This window comes from Limanda limanda, chromosome 7, assembly GCF_963576545.1.
Source record: "Limanda limanda chromosome 7, fLimLim1.1, whole genome shotgun sequence".
Taxonomy (NCBI): Eukaryota; Metazoa; Chordata; class Actinopteri; order Pleuronectiformes; family Pleuronectidae; genus Limanda; species Limanda limanda.
The window spans coordinates 13,791,812-13,808,717 of record NC_083642.1 but is presented as its reverse complement, the minus strand read 5'-3'; the positions used below and the strand labels follow the sequence as shown (position 1 = coordinate 13,808,717).

Here is a 16,906-nt window from a genome sequence, read left to right as displayed (position 1 = left end):
CATTCAGGGTTTTTCACTTAATGCACTTGTTCACCATTACAACCATCACTTTTATTTATTGTTTACATCTTTTTCTGCTCAGTCTGTGGTACAGCACCTCACACTTTTAAAAAAATATAACATTGAGCTATAGTTAAGAGTTGGTTAACATGATTGTCTACAAATAAGCAAACCATAAATCTTGCTTTTATTTTTTTTAATTTGCTGCTGAGATATTCAAAGAATTTAAAAAAATAATTTCAATAAAAACCTTTGACTGAATCCCTCTGCCTTTTTGCAGTTTTTATCAATGAAAACACGAAGGCCCAGTTGTTGAAAGAATAAACTGGAACAACCAGACAAATGAATTGAGACTTTAATTCAGGCGGTCTGACTCTTCCTGTCTCCAACCTTATAAATGATCGGGGCCTATTTTCAGAAATCCACCACACCTCCAGTGCCTCTCTTGACATTTACAGTCACAGTAAACCTCCACTATTTGTGCAGAAATGGTTTTAATAGGAACAGCAACTCACAGAAGTGATGCAGCTCTAATTCTTAAGTGCATTAATGGACCATAATGTGTTTCAGAGCTGAAGTGCTGCTGGTTAAAGACTGAGCCCTCATTAATTAGCAGATAACCTTTATTTGAGTCGTGCAGCCTAACACAGTGATTGGTTTGCTATTGTTGCACCTTATCCTTGGCGAATCACCTATTGTCCCTTTGAATAATTGAGAGCGGCGAATCTTGCCTGTTTTATTTTTTCCTTGGTCAGCAACTAGCTACTAGTTGTGTCCCCAAGATCAATTGCTTTGGTAAAACAACCAGGGGGAGAGAGAGCCGGGGAGAGAATGGGAGAGAGAGAGAGAGAGAGAGAGAGAGAGAGAGAGAGAGAGAGAGAGAGAGAGAGAGAGAGAGAGAGAGAGAGAGAGAGAGAGAGAGAGAGAGAGAGAGAGAGAGAGAGAGAGAGAGAGAGAGAGAGAGAGAGAGAGAGAGAGAGAGAGAGAGAGAGAGAGAGAGAGAGAGAGAGAGAGAGAGAGAGAGAGAGAGAGAGAGAGAGAGAGAGAGAGCGAGAGAGGTTTGTGCCCTCAATGGCGACTGTAGGTATGCTAAATACCTCTGGTTCCTTATCCGGGAACTACCTCTCCATCTGCTATTGGGCCATAGAGTCACGTGGTAAAAGTAACTTTACAGGGCTGCTCGCAAGTAGGAGGGCTTTATGGAGCAGAAAAACGACAAAGCTAGAAAAATTATTTTCCACTCCAGAAATTAATGATCATGAGCTCGTATTTGATGGAGTCTAACTACATTGATCCGAAATTTCCTCCATGCGAGGAATATTCGCAAAACAACTACATCCCCGAGCATAGTCCAGAGTATTACAGCCGCGCAAGGGACCCCGGCTTCCAGCATCACCACCAGGAGTTATATCCTCCTCCGCGGGCGAGCTACCAAGAGCGCCAGTTCAACTGTGCAAGCATCCCCGAACCCGACACGCCACGGGGACACGGAATACCCCACTCTGCGCACCTGCTGACAGGGAAAGGGCAGCCTGCTTCATGTGATACCCCACAGTTGTCCATGTCCCCCGCCACCCCACCGGCCGCCACCTCCGCCTGCAACCAAGCCACCCCGGAGCATCCAAACAGCACAGCCTCCTCCAAGCAGCCCGTGGTGTACCCGTGGATGAAGAAAATTCACGTCAGCACCGGTAGGCAACTTGTGTGTTTATGTTCCCTGCTCCCCTCTCGCTCCTCTCTCCCTTTCCCTCCCTTTATCAGTCCCTCTGACTCCCATCTCGTTGCCAGCCCCTGTTCCGATAGCAGGGAAGCCTTTGAAATGGCACAATTGAGGCGGATTTACGACTCGGCATTGGTAATTACACCCACCATAAATTTTATAGCCGAGGTATACTCAGGGCAGCCGTATCACCATGTGGCTTCTGCTGTTATGTATTGCGCGATGGAGAGAAGGGGGAGAAACGAATAAGGAAAAGAAAAAAAAAATTGAGCTTTGTAATCTTGCATTAATAATTTAGCTCATAGTTGGATGTGAGTGTCCTCTCATTACGCACAGATTTCTTAACTTCCCTTTGAAATTTCTCAAACAGCCAAACATTCACATCCAATAAATCTTTCCAGCCATATCTCAGTTGAGGCCATTCTTGTTTACCCTTCCTTTTTTCCTCCCTTCTCCGTCTCCCTTTCTCTCCACTTCTCTCCCCTTTTTTTCCCCTCAGCGAACCCTGGTTACAATGGGCCGGAGTCCAAGCGGTCTCGGACAGCATACACCCGGCAGCAGGTCTTAGAATTGGAGAAGGAATTCCACTATAACCGATATTTAACTCGGCGGAGGCGCATCGAGATCGCCCACACCCTGGTTCTCTCCGAGCGACAGATAAAAATCTGGTTTCAAAACCGCAGGATGAAATGGAAAAAGGATCACAGGCTGCCCAACACCAAAGTGAGATCCTCCACCTCCTCCTCCGGGTCCAACACAGGCTCAGCAGCCGGCGCTGTAGCCGCTGCCTCGGCCACTAACACTGGGGCCCCCGACGAACTCTCCGGAGCACAGCATGGCGAGGATATTACCAGGTTATAAAACCACCGACCACCGAGTGTGGCTAGAAGAAGGACTGGTTATTTATAGAACAATTATATATTTTGTTTTCGTAGCTATCTTGTGCGGTTTCCTTTAAGTCCAAAGTTATATAAAATGCATGTTATATAGCATGGATTACTGCGAATACCGATGGATTATTTTTACGTGATACAGGGTTTAATTTATTTGAAGCTGAATTAAAATGATGTTTTTTATTGAAAAAAAAATGTTTTGAATGAAGGAAAAAAAAAATGTAGAAAAATTTACACTTTATCGAAATGTTATTGTGGGCCGTTCTTTTGCCCTGCTGCCCCAGGTGAAATGCACAATCTATTTATTTCAAGCAACACTGGAAGGAAATCAATATAATAATAGTTATTTTTGGTATATAAAAAAAACGCTGGAAACACACCATTGATCTTGAACTTGTATGTTTAGGAGAATAACAGTGTGAGAATTACCTCGTGTATTTCAGAGACAGGAACCTGATTTGCAATTTTTAGTTTTGTGGTGTTGATGTTGTGTTTATTAGACAGTTATCAAGCAGATTATTGTGAAATGCAATAAACGGAGTTTTAGTGTTTCTTGTGCTAATCATATTGGTCAATAAAACAGTGAGTGTCTACTAGTTTTACATACGTTTGGTGGAACTTCATTTTTGAGGCAGGGTGAGGGCTGGAAGCATTTTGTTTTGGGCTGTTTGGATCAGTCTCTTTAAAAGTGAACAGACTTACGGGAACATTTTCACGAAGGCAACGAGAATCACTGTGTTTTTCAAACTGTGTATTTTTCAAACCTGCATCAGCATTTTTTTCTTTTGCCTCTTTCAATTTGCAATGTGTACAAACATTGTGTGTTTGTGTGTGTGTGTATATTTGTGTGTGTGTTCGAGTGTGTGTGTGTGTGTGTGTGTAAAAGCCTCACTAATAATGGACTGAAGTTCTTTCCAAAAAGAAAACAAACTCTGAAAAAGGAAATAGTTTGTGCTGTGCATTATGTGCAACCTCATCAGTCTGAAGGGCATTCAATTACCGCTAAAGACGAGCCACTGAGGCCCTTCACTCCACACTGCCTCAGCTCTGCTGCCACAGCCACGAGGGGAGAAGCTCCTGAGCACACAAATAAAAAAAAGCTGCATGCGATTAATCTAGACGACCTTTACAAATGGGTTAGAGATTAAGGATTGTTGTGAACATATTCTTATCCATTTTGTAACCTATATAATTGCACTGGCTTTTTTTGCTATAACCCAGTGCGCCATACATGCCACTGAGTTTTCAAATGTAAAGAAAATGAAGACAGAACATTAAATCAAATCAAAATAAAATCGTGAACTGCAGAAATAGATTTCAACATGATGGTCTTCGTTGAAAATGCCAGTGAGTTTGGGGAGGGAGTCAAGTATGGCTGACCTTTGTTAGCCTGCAGGCTGCTGTTTGTGAGCAGCAATGTTGATGTTGTTATCTTCTAACTATCTATACGTTTTGCTTGTATATATATATATATTAAATATTAATATATTTATATATATTTATATATATATTTTTGCCATATTTACATGCTGCTCCCCGCAACCAACCCCTCCCCCTCTCTCTCTACAGTGGCCACTTGGCCTCCAGCTCTGGAGAACGCATAGAAACCTACAATTAAAAAAAAAGGGAAAATGCACAAAACGCATCTCTGTGCGAAGTCATCGTCCGCTTCTCATCTGGCAGACGGACCCACAACACACCACAGGAGTGTTTACAACTGTATAGACCTGCTGCTGCACTCCTAGAACCATAATAAGACAAAAATACCACCCAAACATGCATGAGCCCACCCCTCCTCCTCCTCAACTGAACGCTTTTTTTTATTTTTCTCACACTCATGCGATCTTCGTTTTTTTTTTTGTAAGTTTCCTTTTTGCAGGGAGGATTTTCAGTTTAAACGTGACTGAAACCCAAAGACGCGCAAGAATTTGATAGATTATTGAAATAGTGACATGAATAGGCCTTATATAAAATGCCTGGCGTGGTGGGGGGGAACAGGGAGCACAAAAGGAAGAGGTATTCTCCATCATCAATCTTTCACTGCACAGCTTTGTGCCGCGTTCTGGAAAAAAAAAAGAAAAAACGCTCAGACAACAGCCAGTTTTGATCCAAACCAAATATTATGGGCCAGGCTGTTTGCTTTCCATAGCACCACCTTTCTTATCCATGAGATCTGAGCGGGACCACGTCTACTGGACCTTACAGCGGCTAGAATCAGCTGTCTGCTCTGGGGAGGGAGGGGGGGTTGTGGTCCTTTGGAGAGGCGTTAGAATGGTGATGAGACGGCGCTGAGAAATGAATCCAGGAGCCTTTATGTTGCCGGACAGATTAGAGAAATTAATGTGCTCGCCACAGTCGCAGCATCCCTCCAGCCCCTTTGCGAGGCCCTGTCGCCTCCATGTCGCGAAGCTGAAAAGCTACTTTATTGAAGTTTGGGGGGAGAAAGTGGGAGAAGGCCGAGTTCAGCTCGAGGACACATTTTCTGTCCCATTAGGCTCGTTTCAGTCTGGATGGCCGACCCCTCCAACCCTGTGACCTGACTCCCTGCTCTGTGCGTGTACCTTCTGTGCGTTGGTGGATTTTCTTTTTTCGGTGGGACATGTCTGAATGTGTGGCTCTCTCTGAAAACACATTGACCCAGGACAGTGTTGAACTCTGGGTCAGTCCTCTGCCCCCTGTAGCAGCAATAATATGTGTAATAATAGTTATATAAAAGCATGTAACTCATTTAAATTGAGCATGTTGCATGTTTTTTTTTTTGGTGGGACATCAGTGCCTGTGTTGCACCCTTTGTCATCACATTGACCCAGGACAGTGTTGAACTCTGGGACAGTCCTCTGCGTCCTGTAGATGTACAGGACTTATCATAATAATAAGAATTATAAAAAAACAAACATGTAACTGCCTTAGTTTGAGCATGTTGCACCATTTTTCATCGCAGTAGACCCGGGACAGTGCTGAACTCTGGGACAGTCCTCTGAAGATCTTCAGGACTCATTAAAAACAAGTCTTGTAGGTCAGGATTGACAGTTGTGAACTTCAGCAGCAGCTTTAGGCCCAAACTAATGTGAATGCTTCTACAAAAGTCAAAGCAAATTGACAACGTTAGTCTTTTTACACACTCATGAAGTGCAGGCTGAAAACCCCAGCCCTATAATCCTTTATCATAATCATAAAGATTTCATTTCTTAAATCTGAGCATCTCGCTATTTGATCTGCAACACAAGTGCTGCAGATTTGTGGTAACTTTAACTGGAACTAATGCATTGACAGGAGATATACACATGGTTGTAATATTCTGAGCGATTTCGCAAGATGTGCATAAATCTGATTTTCCAAATTTGTCCTGGCAAAAAAGCGAAATATTGTATTGCACTGCCACTTTTTGAAATATCTTAAAAAGCAGCTACAGTCCTGTAACTTTCCTAAAACAGAAGGCAGTACAAATATTTTTGTGTCGTCACGTCACTTAAGAGAATAACTGGTCTCAGGTCAGCACTTGCATTTCAAAAGTGAGCTGCCAGTTGTAGCTCTGTGAGTCTGACAGGACTGGGTCAACTGGTCATTGTGATTAGTTTATGAACAGACAAGGACCTTCAACTTGCTTACTCTCGACAACTCGTCAAGGTTTTATTTTTATCCAGATGCTAATGTTTTCCCTCTGAGGAAACTGAATAACCTACATAATCTTTTCTGCTTTTTTTTGGGCTGAGAAGTTAAGATTTACTGCAAAATGCCCCCAAAGAAAATCTTTAGAATCATAACCAAATAAAAATAAAATGTCAGGACTGTTGACAAGCCCTGAGATATTGCTCGGTGAAGCCAATGCATCACTGTTGTTGTGTTTATTTGGACAATCCGACTCTGTGCTCTCGTTGCGAGCAGTCGTGAATTTATTCTAATATTCTTATTTCCATTTCCACTATAAGCAACAAGTCTGGTGTGTGTGTATGTGTGTATATGTGTGTGTGTGTGTGTGTGTGTGTGTGTGTGTCTGTGGCCCGGAGCAAATGTTCCGCAGTGACGGAACAATATTAGACAGCACGTCCTCCAATATAAACAGTTGGCACCAAGAGCCAAACATCTAATCCCAGTGTCTGTCATGTGTGTGATCATTCATCCTCCTCGTGTGGGTGTGTGTGTGTGGTTAGATGTATCTTTGATTACACACCGTGATGTCCCACTTTTGCTTTTAGCTCTTGTAATTTAAAAACTACACGAAGCATAAATTATCATTGTTTTCTCCTACTGACTTTTCCTTGGCTTTGCTTCGCCAAGGACGAAACTTGCACGCGTAGCCCTGTTGTGAATTTATGATGGGGACAAACAAAACGTGTGGTTTTAAAATTATTTGTCAAACAAAAGCTCACGTCATCGTGTCAGTCATAAATCAGACCAATCTCCCCTTTTGTGTTGTTATTGCACTTTGCGGGAACTTTTATAAACATGGATATCTATCTTAGTAGATAAACGCACATTTTAAACTTTACGCGTTTACTTTTCTGCTCTCCTGGGCTTATATACACGTAAAGTTTAAACTTTGAGAGTCTTACCTGTCAGAAGAATGAATTAAAAAACAAACTCAATATCCGAGAATAACAGCTTCATGTTTTTTTCCCCTCCCTTAGTTTAAAATAAACCATTTGAATGCTCCTCCAGCTGTTCGGCTTCAGCCTGCTCGCTCCCTCTGAGTTTGGAGAAGGAGCAGTTTGGTTTGTTATTGCAGGAATTCGGTGTATTTTACGCGCCTCGGACTCAGTGTTTAAATTCCTCAGCACTTACTCAGCTCCAACTGGTTTCTTCTCTGACTTGACACTGTTGAATCACACATGATTTTCAGCTCACATTGCACCGCTGCAGGCTCCCCGTGATTTACGAGCGCACCTCAGGCGAGGGCTCTCTCTCTCTCTCTTTCTCTCTGTTTCTCTCTTTCTCTCCTTCTCTCCCTCTCCCTCTCTCTAGATATATAAACTTTACACAAACAGCCATCGAAATGTTTGAAACAGAAATGATCAGCTGTTCTGGTGCAGGCTCTGGTTTACTATACCTGCTTTTGTTTATTTTATTTTGTATTCCTGCTCGTCGGGGTATAAGTGCACACTTGTTTGTTTTTCCTCCCTCTCTCTCTTCTGCACTCGTCTCAGGTGAGTGTCTTCTTCAGCCACTTTGCTTTGTAATGAAAGGCCCGGGCCCGGTGTATTGTTATGGTGTAGTGTGTTTAAACGGCAGCCATGGCAGCTGCATAAAGGGCTGAGAGTTGAAACAGGGGTCACGCTGCTATTTTCCAGGGACAGACACTCTCTCGCATTGACCAGCAGTGGGTGTGTCATAAATCCGTAAATCTCTCTCCCATCCGTTCACTCGAGGGAGCAGATGCACCATGTCTTCTCTTTGTGTGTCTCTCTGCGTGTGTGTGTGTGTCTTTTTGTGTATGTGTGTGTGTGTGTGTGTGTGTGTGTGTGTGAGAGTGTGTGTATAGGGGGGAGAGGCAAACGCATTTACATAAAACTAGATTTTAAAACTCCATCAGACACGTTCAAATGATTTACTGTCAGTGCTGGAAAACATTTAAAAAGCAAAAGGGGGGACACTCACGCAGCATCATCTCGGGGATTCACACTCTTGATGGCCCACGTCACTCACACACATGCACGCACACATACACAAACACACGCACACACACGCACTCACACACTCATGAGGGGATGATGGTGTCCTGGGTAAACTTGCCAGTTAATACTTTATGTCATCATAACGCCTCGGTGAGGAATATTTCATTCGCCTATTTGCTGCATCGTTGAGGACCTTCGAAATTACACTCATTTCCCCCCGTTCAAGGTGTCACCGGGGGCCCAGTCACTGCACTGAGTTATGATTATGTTATTCACTTTTCATTAGCAAAAATGATCTGAATATGGCTCGCCGAGACTATAGATCGACAATTATGTGTAGGTTAAGTGAAAACGCGCGTTTCATTTGATTTGCTCCCCCTGAAAATGATCCTATGATGTATTTCGTGCGGCCACCAGTTGCACGATACCACAGTTCATCTTTATCCTCTGAGCACCAGGGTTGGTTTCAGTTCATGTCCTTGCAAAGTGCTGCGTACAATTAAAAAAAGCTGGATTCATTTCGGATTGTAATCAAAACTTAAAAACTGCCAAAATTCAAAATATAGATGATAAACCTGCTGAATGGATTGACAGGACTTAAATTTAATTACAGCCATAAAAGTTTGTTTACATCAGTAAAACAGCACTTTCATTCATATAACTGAGGCAGTGAAAATTGGGTCTAAACTGTCAATATTATTTCACTTCCATAGATTTTACACAAGAAAATAGCTACATTTTTCTTTTGTAACTGTTCTCAATTTAAGTTAATGGATATTGAAAATTGTATCTCTCCTGAATAGAATTTTGTTTTATTTTTCTAAAAAATTATAAATATCTAAATTTTAGACTTTGAGGAACTTCATTGGCTCAGAGCTGCAGGATTAATACCTTTCATGCACTTCATCCAGAGACAGGTCAGGATTTACAGTGGTGCACACACACACACAAACACACACACACACACACACACACACACACACACACACACACACACACACACACACACACACACACACACACACACACACACACACACACACACACACACACACCAGCAGCAGCAGCAGCTATAGGCCCAAATTAATGCACACTTATGCAAAAGTCAGGTGCTGTTTGGGGGGGGAAATGACAATGTGTGTCTTTTCCCTCACTTATGAAGTGCAGTCTGCAAACTCTAGTCCTTTCATTTCACTCTGCATTGTTTACAGCAATACAGGGCACCGAGCCCATAAATCTTCCGCTTGCTCTGCCAAGACAGCGCCATTTGTATGCACCGTTTTAACCGACAGCATCCTCTGCCCATTAACGTCTCCTCCCCAGCTCCCTCTCTCAGTCTCCCCTTATCTAGCTCTGTCCCTTTGGAAATACATTAACTGATCCGTGCTTTGGTTTGAGCCCTGGAAACCAATTATGTTTTGGGGTTGTTTTTTTTTTCGTTAGTGAAATGGAGTTTATAATTTGTAGAAAATAAAAATGTGCTAAGGATCGTGCTTCGGATTTCTCGACCTGTGCGCATTTGCAGAGACCCCCCCCTCCTCCCCCTCCTCTCTCGTTCTCTGCAGGCGCGAACTTATTGCCATGAAAAATAAAAAAGTTTATCGACAGTTTCCTCGGCTGTTTGTGTCAGCGGGCGAGCGAGGGAGCGCAGAAGGTGTAAGGAGGAATTGTAAAAGGGTTGACACCCAGAGCGACCGGCGCGCTTTTGTGCGAGAGAGAAAAATGATTTATCGCCACCGAGGCGGTTCAAACAGAGTTCACGGAGAATTGTGGTGGAGGCGCGGAGGAGCTAAATTATGGTCTTGCTGAGCCAGTATATCATAGATCCCATCTCCAATTCAGAGAGTGTGTTCAAGGGTGTGAGGTAAGGAAAACAAAACGAATTTAATTACTTTTCCCCCCATTTCGGCGTGCACGTCCTGATCCATGCTGCCCAATCCACCTGCTTCCATCAATAATCACAATAATAACAAGGAGAGGCGCTGATAGATTTTTTTTTGGGTGCATTCGCTGACGTCGTTATACGGTTTAATTCCTGTTCTATTTCACTCTGTCTCTATATAGACTGTGGAGATATTTGGCACTTTGCTATTATTTTAATGGGCAGGCTGGAAACTGGCTGCAGTCATTAGCTCCTTCCCAGCCTCTGATTAAAATTAAAATTTAATCAATAATAATTACAAGAAAATCAAGACACTTTTATCCTGATTGTGGCTGCCAATAAGCCCTACTCTAATTGTAACTGTATTGAAATCAATGGACTGCAAGAAAAAATGAAAAGTATGCAGCCTGTTTAAATTGAATTAAATAGAAAAGCAATGTGTGTGGAGGTTCAGGTAAAGGCTCAGTGTTGGAGCAGCAGCAGTAAGGGGGAAGGCTCCTCTAGATCTCCTTCCATGCTATGCAACCCTGAGTGCATAATCCATCACCTCTGAGAGACGTTTAAAGAGGCTTTTCTCGACAGCTTTGTTGTAGTGAAACACGAGAAAGAACTTAAATCTAAAGCCCTGGTTCAACTATGATGGATACAGGAAACAGAATATGCTAACACCGTAGCCTGCGCATCCCCGCTCTCATGGGCGAGGGTGCTTTTGGCTGCTATTTATAAAAAATAAAATAAAAAATGTTGTGATCACTTCATCGTTCGAGTTGTGAATCCAATTTGCATACATTAGTGTATATTTTTAATTAAGCAACTACTTCTAATGAGTTCTTCACCTCAGTGTGATTCAACTGGGCCACATTTGATTCAGATTTCAGGCCAAATAATTTCCCCTAAAATATTTATTATAGAGGTTTTAAATTAAGTTGCAGAATTTAAATTTTTATTTAAATACTTTGCAGCCTCGTCGCTTCATTTCGCAGTTCCAGTGGTGCACGTTGTGAATGCAAACAGACGCACAAGGAGCAGCTCTGCATCTCCTCCTCCTCCTCCTCTTTGTCCATGCAGCCGAGCAGCAGGCGGGATGTTTACCATCAGAACATGTGCAGTGTTTGACTGTTGCCTCTCACATCCACACTCTCGGGGACACTTGATACTGTACAGTGATGCCTGATTAAAGCAAACGCGTCGAATCGTCCCATAGAAAAGAAAAATTCTCTAATGATTTCCTCCTTTGTCTTTGTGTGGCAATGACTGTCAAGCCTTTGTTTGACCACTCCCAGCGAGTCCTATTAAAGCTGCACACTTCCTCTCCGACAGTTATGAGCATCTGCTCGTATCTGCAGGAAAATCCCGCCGATTTATAATGAGTTGCTAAATTTCTTGCGATTAAAGTTCCTAAAAAAATAATCGGAATTGATTATTTTACAGGCAGAAATTCACCTCGGAGGAGAATGCGAAAAGCAACGCTACAGCTGCAGAATCATCACAACATCAACTATTAATAATTATATTCGAATTGCGCGTAAATACGCATGAACGCAATTCATTCGATTATTTTTTGTCGTCTGCATTGCACATCTGGAAAGCTTCAGTAAAATAATTGCATGTGGTCGATATAATTATCCGGAGTGGATGAGACGCAGCAGCAGCAATCTGCGGGTCGAGCTCGTCGCGTTGCTCTTGGATGTGAAAACCTACCACCGCTACACAGAGGACTGGGTGGATGTGCAGCTGCAGGCGGCGGCTCCGTCTAATAAACGCGTCCTGTCAAAAGATTTACAATATTACAAGAAAATCAACAGCGAGACGTTCCTCACCACACATGTAATCTCTCTCTGTCTCCCCCTGCTCCTCCTCCTCCCTGCCATCCCCCCCCTTTACCCCTCTCTCTCTCCGCACCATAAACACCTCTTCTTTCTTTCTCCTTCTCAAAACAGTTGTTGTAATCTGTTCTTTCATATTCCTTTGGTGTGATTTTTATTTTCCTCCTCTATCCCTACAGGTGCAGAAACGCGGGCAGCTCGTGGAAATGTTGTCTGAAGCTTCTTCTTCTTCTCCTTCTTCTTCTTCGTTCGCCCCAAATTGCAGGCGGGTTACTTTGCAACTCCAGAGCTCTGTCATTGGAGGAGGCGGCCACACGTGACCACAGCACCCTTCTGGTAAATATTATTCAAATATTCCACATGGTTACTCCAAGTTCCACCCTGCATGGATTTACACAGTCAGGTTAATTGTGATGGGATATTAGACAGAGAGAGCCCCCCCTTGTCTTTTACTACTGCTGAGGGATTCCTGGTTTTATTTGAGACAGTTTGATGATCTGGCTCCATGGACCCCCAACAGCCCACCGCCCTCCCACTGCAGCTGCATGGCAACAGTTTTGCTCTGAGCTCTGGACAAGTGCCAGTGCCAGAGTACAATGGAGGAGGCGGCGGAGGCCAAGACGCAGAACTTAATCAGCAAAACATGACCTCCTCTGCTCGTGTCAGTTCCAGGTTGAGCCCAGATGAACAGTTTCCGAGCCCACTGGAGCGGCCGGTTCACTGCCATGCCAAGGGCAAGCTGGACATCAAGAGCAGGAGCTGCACTCTACTCACCATCTGCCGCTCCGGAGTAATTTTTCCCTGGATGAATCCACGGACAACTGACTCTGATCAATCTGGTAACTCTTCCCTAATTTATTACTGAGTGTCTCTCACATTTTGAATTGAGGGAGCAGAATATTGTTGACAGGTGGGGTAAAGCCATAAAGCCGTTCTAACTCAAACAATATCTGACCTTCATCAAGTAACTTCTTGTTATGTGACACCACTGAACCATTTCATACTTCATACACAGTCACCAACAGATCAGTAATATGTGTACTGTGTCACCTGCATCATTTTTAATGCAAGTTCATGTGAAGGCTCTCTCTCTCCTCTCAGATTAAAATAGTCCAGTGTATGAATGAGCGTTAATGTTGCAGCACAGCTAAACAAATGTGTGTGTCATGCTCTCAGCTGTTTGTTTTTCCCACTCCTGCAGGCAAAGTGGAAAACAGAAAGGCTTCAGTCAGTGAGCTGCACAAAAACATCATGAACAGACTTTTATTATGAATTATTATATCTGAATCAGCAAACATCACTTTATTTCACCCACAAGTCATAAAACAATAAGTCAAATCAAATGTAGAATCTGTACAAATATGTTTATTCTAAGGGGGAAATCACACGGTGTCTAATTAAACGTACAACAAGAAATAAAGACAGTTGCAGAATAATTTTTGAATTTATAAAACACAAATAGTTTTTTCAATATTCACTAATCATTCTTCTTAGTTTTCACAGTGATGCTGCAAACAAGCCTGTAGCAGGGATGCTGCAGCCTCTCAGTCTGGTGGAGGATTGTTAAGCAGTGCAGTTTACTCTATGAGGTCACTCCAGGCCTTATTAAGTATCCATTAACCCCTGTATGTTAGATTGTTATTAACAGGCCCCTGCTATCGTGGATATACATGTCAAATGGAATCTCTAATGGTGGTTATTTTCAGTGGTAGAGTCCCAAGGTACCTTTTAAGTGACTGAGATGGGGATTTGACAGGCCTGCTTCCGTGTGTAGCTGTGATTAATGTGGCCTGTCAGGCAGCCGTAGTGGCGTCAGATGTTTCCCCCAGACTGTTTCTTCGGGTGGTAACTTTCCCTGAACACATGACACAGTAGACAGCCAGTCTTGTAGAGTGTCTCAAGCATGAGTGAATACACAGGAAGAGCTGAGGGCCTTATGGTCTCAGGTTGATTGGTTGAGGATTAACGCTGGGCCTTATTGGCTCTTGAAGTCCTCCACGTGTGGGGGTTATGTTTCTCAGGTCAGACTTGTCAGAAATGTGGCAGCTGGTTTTATCGCCCTCTTTTCTCTGTGTGCTTCCTCCAGCGGTAGGCGGCGGCGGTGTGGCTCCTGGTCCACCGCACAGAGGCAGGCCTGGCCGGCGGAGGGAGAGGACGGCCTTCACCAACAGCCAGCTGGTGGAGCTGGAGAAGGAGTTCCACTTCAACCCTTACCTGCGTCAGTCCCGGAGGCTGGAGATGGCTGCCGGGCTGCAGCTCACAGATCGCCAAGTCAAGATCTGGTTTCAGAACCGCAGGATGAAGTACAAGAAGGAGCACAAGCCTGGAAAGGTGTCGGGTGCATCCCAGCAGTCTCCCTGCCGCCTCACCTCCACCCTCACCTCCAGCCTCACCTCCAGCACCAGCTCGTGTGCAGATCAGCTGAGGTTCTCTGGTTCATGTGCTGTCAGGACGTCCTCCTCCACAGACCTGCACTACATGGATTATGCTCCTGTGTCCTCCTACCTCATTGCCTCTCACAGTGACGGCGGCAGGGGTCAGTGTGTTCACCAGGCAGACCTTCCCCATCTGAGTTGTATATTTCCATCTGTTGCAAATGGTCCACCGCCCTCCTGTATGGCCGTAGATAGCCTTCCCCATCCTGGCATTTCAAACTGGCCCTAGGGCCCCATAATGGCCGTCCCTCCTGTGCTCATCAAAATCTCAATGATACGTCCACTTTCACTTAGTTATGAAAGACTGGAGGACGTGTGATTAGGCTGAAATCCCTTCAACACACCCAGTCATGAAGCATTTTAATTAAACTCGACGAACATGTCCTAATTAAAGGAGAGCTGCAGTGATACCATTCGTGCTTCTCAGGCACCGTGACAGATCCTCAAACTTGCTGCTCCTTTTGCATGTTCACTGCATGCACAAGACATTTATCCAGTCAATAATTCTATGTTTTGGTGGTAATTTTCTGGATCTTACGTTTGTATTGTTTTGCACGTGGAGCTTGTACTATGAGTGATCTTTTTACTTCCCTGTGTTTGCAGATGACGGTTAAGTGTTTGTCATATATTTGTTAGTGCCACATTAGGCCTCTTGTTTATTATTTATTCTGCAAAAAGTATTTGTGTACAAATGTTTTAAACTGTGAAATGGCCAGAATAATGTTCACAATGAATGATGTTATATTTTTGTTAAAGTCATTAAAGGATGTGGCAAGTCTTTGATACAGTTCTTGATTAATTGAGATGTCACATACTGTACATGCTGAATAAATGCATCTGGGAAAACTGTACTGTTTACGCTGTTCGTCGCTAATTAAAATATCTTTCTTCTACTGCACTGTTTCATGATTAAGAAATTCTTGGATTAGGTCCCGAACGGAGAAGAAAAGAAGAAAAGAGAAAGATTGTGTAATTAAATGACGGCATGCTTTTGATTCATTGAAAACTCTGTAGTATTGTGCATTCACGTTGCACAGTCTTGCCACATAAGCCTCTCCCTCGCTCCTGCCTCCGAATTCCCCACCATTAATCACAGAGACAAGGCAGTCTTTCCAGCACTCCAACCACAAGCTCTGAACCCACTGGGCACCATGACAAGATCTCCTGCCTCCTCCTCCCCAGCCCCTGCCTTTTCAAAAGCCAAATTGTAGTGCTGCAAGTCGGGGCTGGCCCTGCTCTCAGGGGGCATGTTAGTTGTGTAGGTTAAAAGCCCTTCCAGCAGCCTATAGGCTACAACAGACCAGTGAGCCGCACTTACTTATGACAACATATTATCTTAAAGAACAATGAGGAAACTCTGTGTGAGTGGATTCATAAGTTGTGAAGTTGTGTCACGGAAATGTTATTTTCCTATTTCCCTATTTTGAATTCAACATTTCCAACTCGCTGAGCTAAATTACCCACTCGGGGATTCATGTGTTTATTTGACAGAAGTGGGTCACAGGTTCTCTTGGGTCTCAACAGTTTTACACATCAAACACAGACAGCCGCTTTCATGATGGGGTAGCAAACCCTCTCACCGCCACCGTATCAATATTCTCAGCTAAGTTTGGCCCATGCTGACAGTTTTATATCAGTGGCCTTACTGTAAATGAGTTGTCACAGAGGACCACTGACAGCCCTGAAACGAGGGAGGTGTGGAGGAAGCGGATCCCCCCCCCCCCCCCACGTGATCCTGGATAGAAAGATTTTCTGCTCCTAATTCATGACCTCATCAGTCTCTGGATCAGCTGTCCTTTGGTAAATATTTGACACCATTTGCGGCAGGTCTTCGAAAGTGTCAGGGGAGCGATATAGCCGCCATAACTCTTTGGAAATGTTAAATGAAATAAAGTGAGGTCCTCGCCACATCTGTATCACAGAGGTGGCGACAGCCGGGTTATTTAAGAGAAACGCAATAAAGGGCAAGAGAGAGGGACAGAAAGAATCGAAGTGAGGAGAAGTTTTCTCCTACTGATATGTTTGCTCAGAGACAGAGGGAGAGAGGGAGAGAGGGGACTGGGAGGAAGAAGGAGCAGACAGTGCCGGATTCCTGAGATTCTTGCATACGCCGGGTGATTTATGGTGTTAATGGTGCAGAGGCTCAATAGGAACTTTACCTCTGGTTCCTCAACACATTCTCTCTCCAGACACCAAAAGCCAAGAGGATCCACACACTGTGGTGCAGTAATTCTGTGGACGGGGTCAAGGGGGGTCCCCAGGGGTCAAGGAAAGCCCCCCCTCCTCCTCCTCTAAGGGCCCCACTGCAAGGGGAAGAGTCTACTTCCATTCCAACACTAAGTTTGCCATTTGTTCTCACACTGTGTTGCTTCCAGTTGGCAACTAAAGTCATTATTTCCGTTTTTTACTGTTCTTTAGAGGGTAAGATCCGCAAAGCCCTCAAATCCTCACATCTTTCTTTTTATATTCCGGGCTTTGATCAGACCTGAGCGATGCATTAAGTGGATCTTTGAAGTGATGAATGACGCCAGCCGTGGT

The 16,906-nt window shown here is 43.8% G+C and overlaps 2 protein-coding genes across 3 annotated transcripts; both read left to right on the top strand.

The window, feature by feature from the left end:
• The first annotated feature begins 1,246 nt into the window (after positions 1–1,246).
• hoxc4a (homeobox C4a) lies at positions 1,247–12,150 on the top strand. Of its 2 annotated transcripts, XM_061074987.1 has the most exons (3): positions 1,247–1,691; positions 2,220–2,574; positions 12,105–12,150. In XM_061074987.1, exons 1-3 carry the CDS (start codon positions 1,253–1,255, stop codon positions 12,148–12,150), a joined length of 840 nt encoding a protein of 279 aa, XP_060930970.1. In that variant the 5' UTR covers positions 1,247–1,252. The 2 variants fall into 2 exon arrangements, with proteins under 2 accessions (XP_060930970.1, XP_060930969.1); XM_061074986.1 differs by lacking the exon at positions 12,105–12,150 and having other exon boundaries at positions 1,253–1,691; positions 2,220–2,581.
• Positions 12,151–12,438: 288 nt separating this feature from the next.
• On the top strand, positions 12,439–14,982 carry LOC133005021 (homeobox protein Hox-D3-like). The gene is made up of 3 exons (XM_061074609.1): positions 12,439–12,773; positions 14,057–14,469; positions 14,972–14,982. The coding sequence occupies exons 1-3, from the start codon at positions 12,439–12,441 to the stop codon at positions 14,980–14,982; spliced, it is 759 nt and encodes a 252-aa protein (XP_060930592.1).
• Positions 14,983–16,906: the final 1,924 nt, after the last annotated feature.

Bases quoted from the DNA above. Each gene is read 5' to 3' on its own strand.
- hoxc4a (XM_061074987.1), top strand. From the start codon at position 1,253: ATGATCATGAGCTCGTATTTGATGGAGTCTAACTACATTGATCCGAAA. The intron at 1,692-2,219 runs GTAGGCAACTTG...TTTTCCCCTCAG, and splicing joins GAAAATTCACGTCAGCACCG to CGAACCCTGGTTACAATGGG. The intron at 2,575-12,104 runs GTTATAAAACCA...TTCCTCCTCTAT, and splicing joins CATGGCGAGGATATTACCAG to CCCTACAGGTGCAGAAACGC.
- LOC133005021 (XM_061074609.1), top strand. From the start codon at position 12,439: ATGGACCCCCAACAGCCCACCGCCCTCCCACTGCAGCTGCATGGCAAC. The intron at 12,774-14,056 runs TAACTCTTCCCT...TGGTCCACCGCA, and splicing joins ACTGACTCTGATCAATCTGG to CAGAGGCAGGCCTGGCCGGC.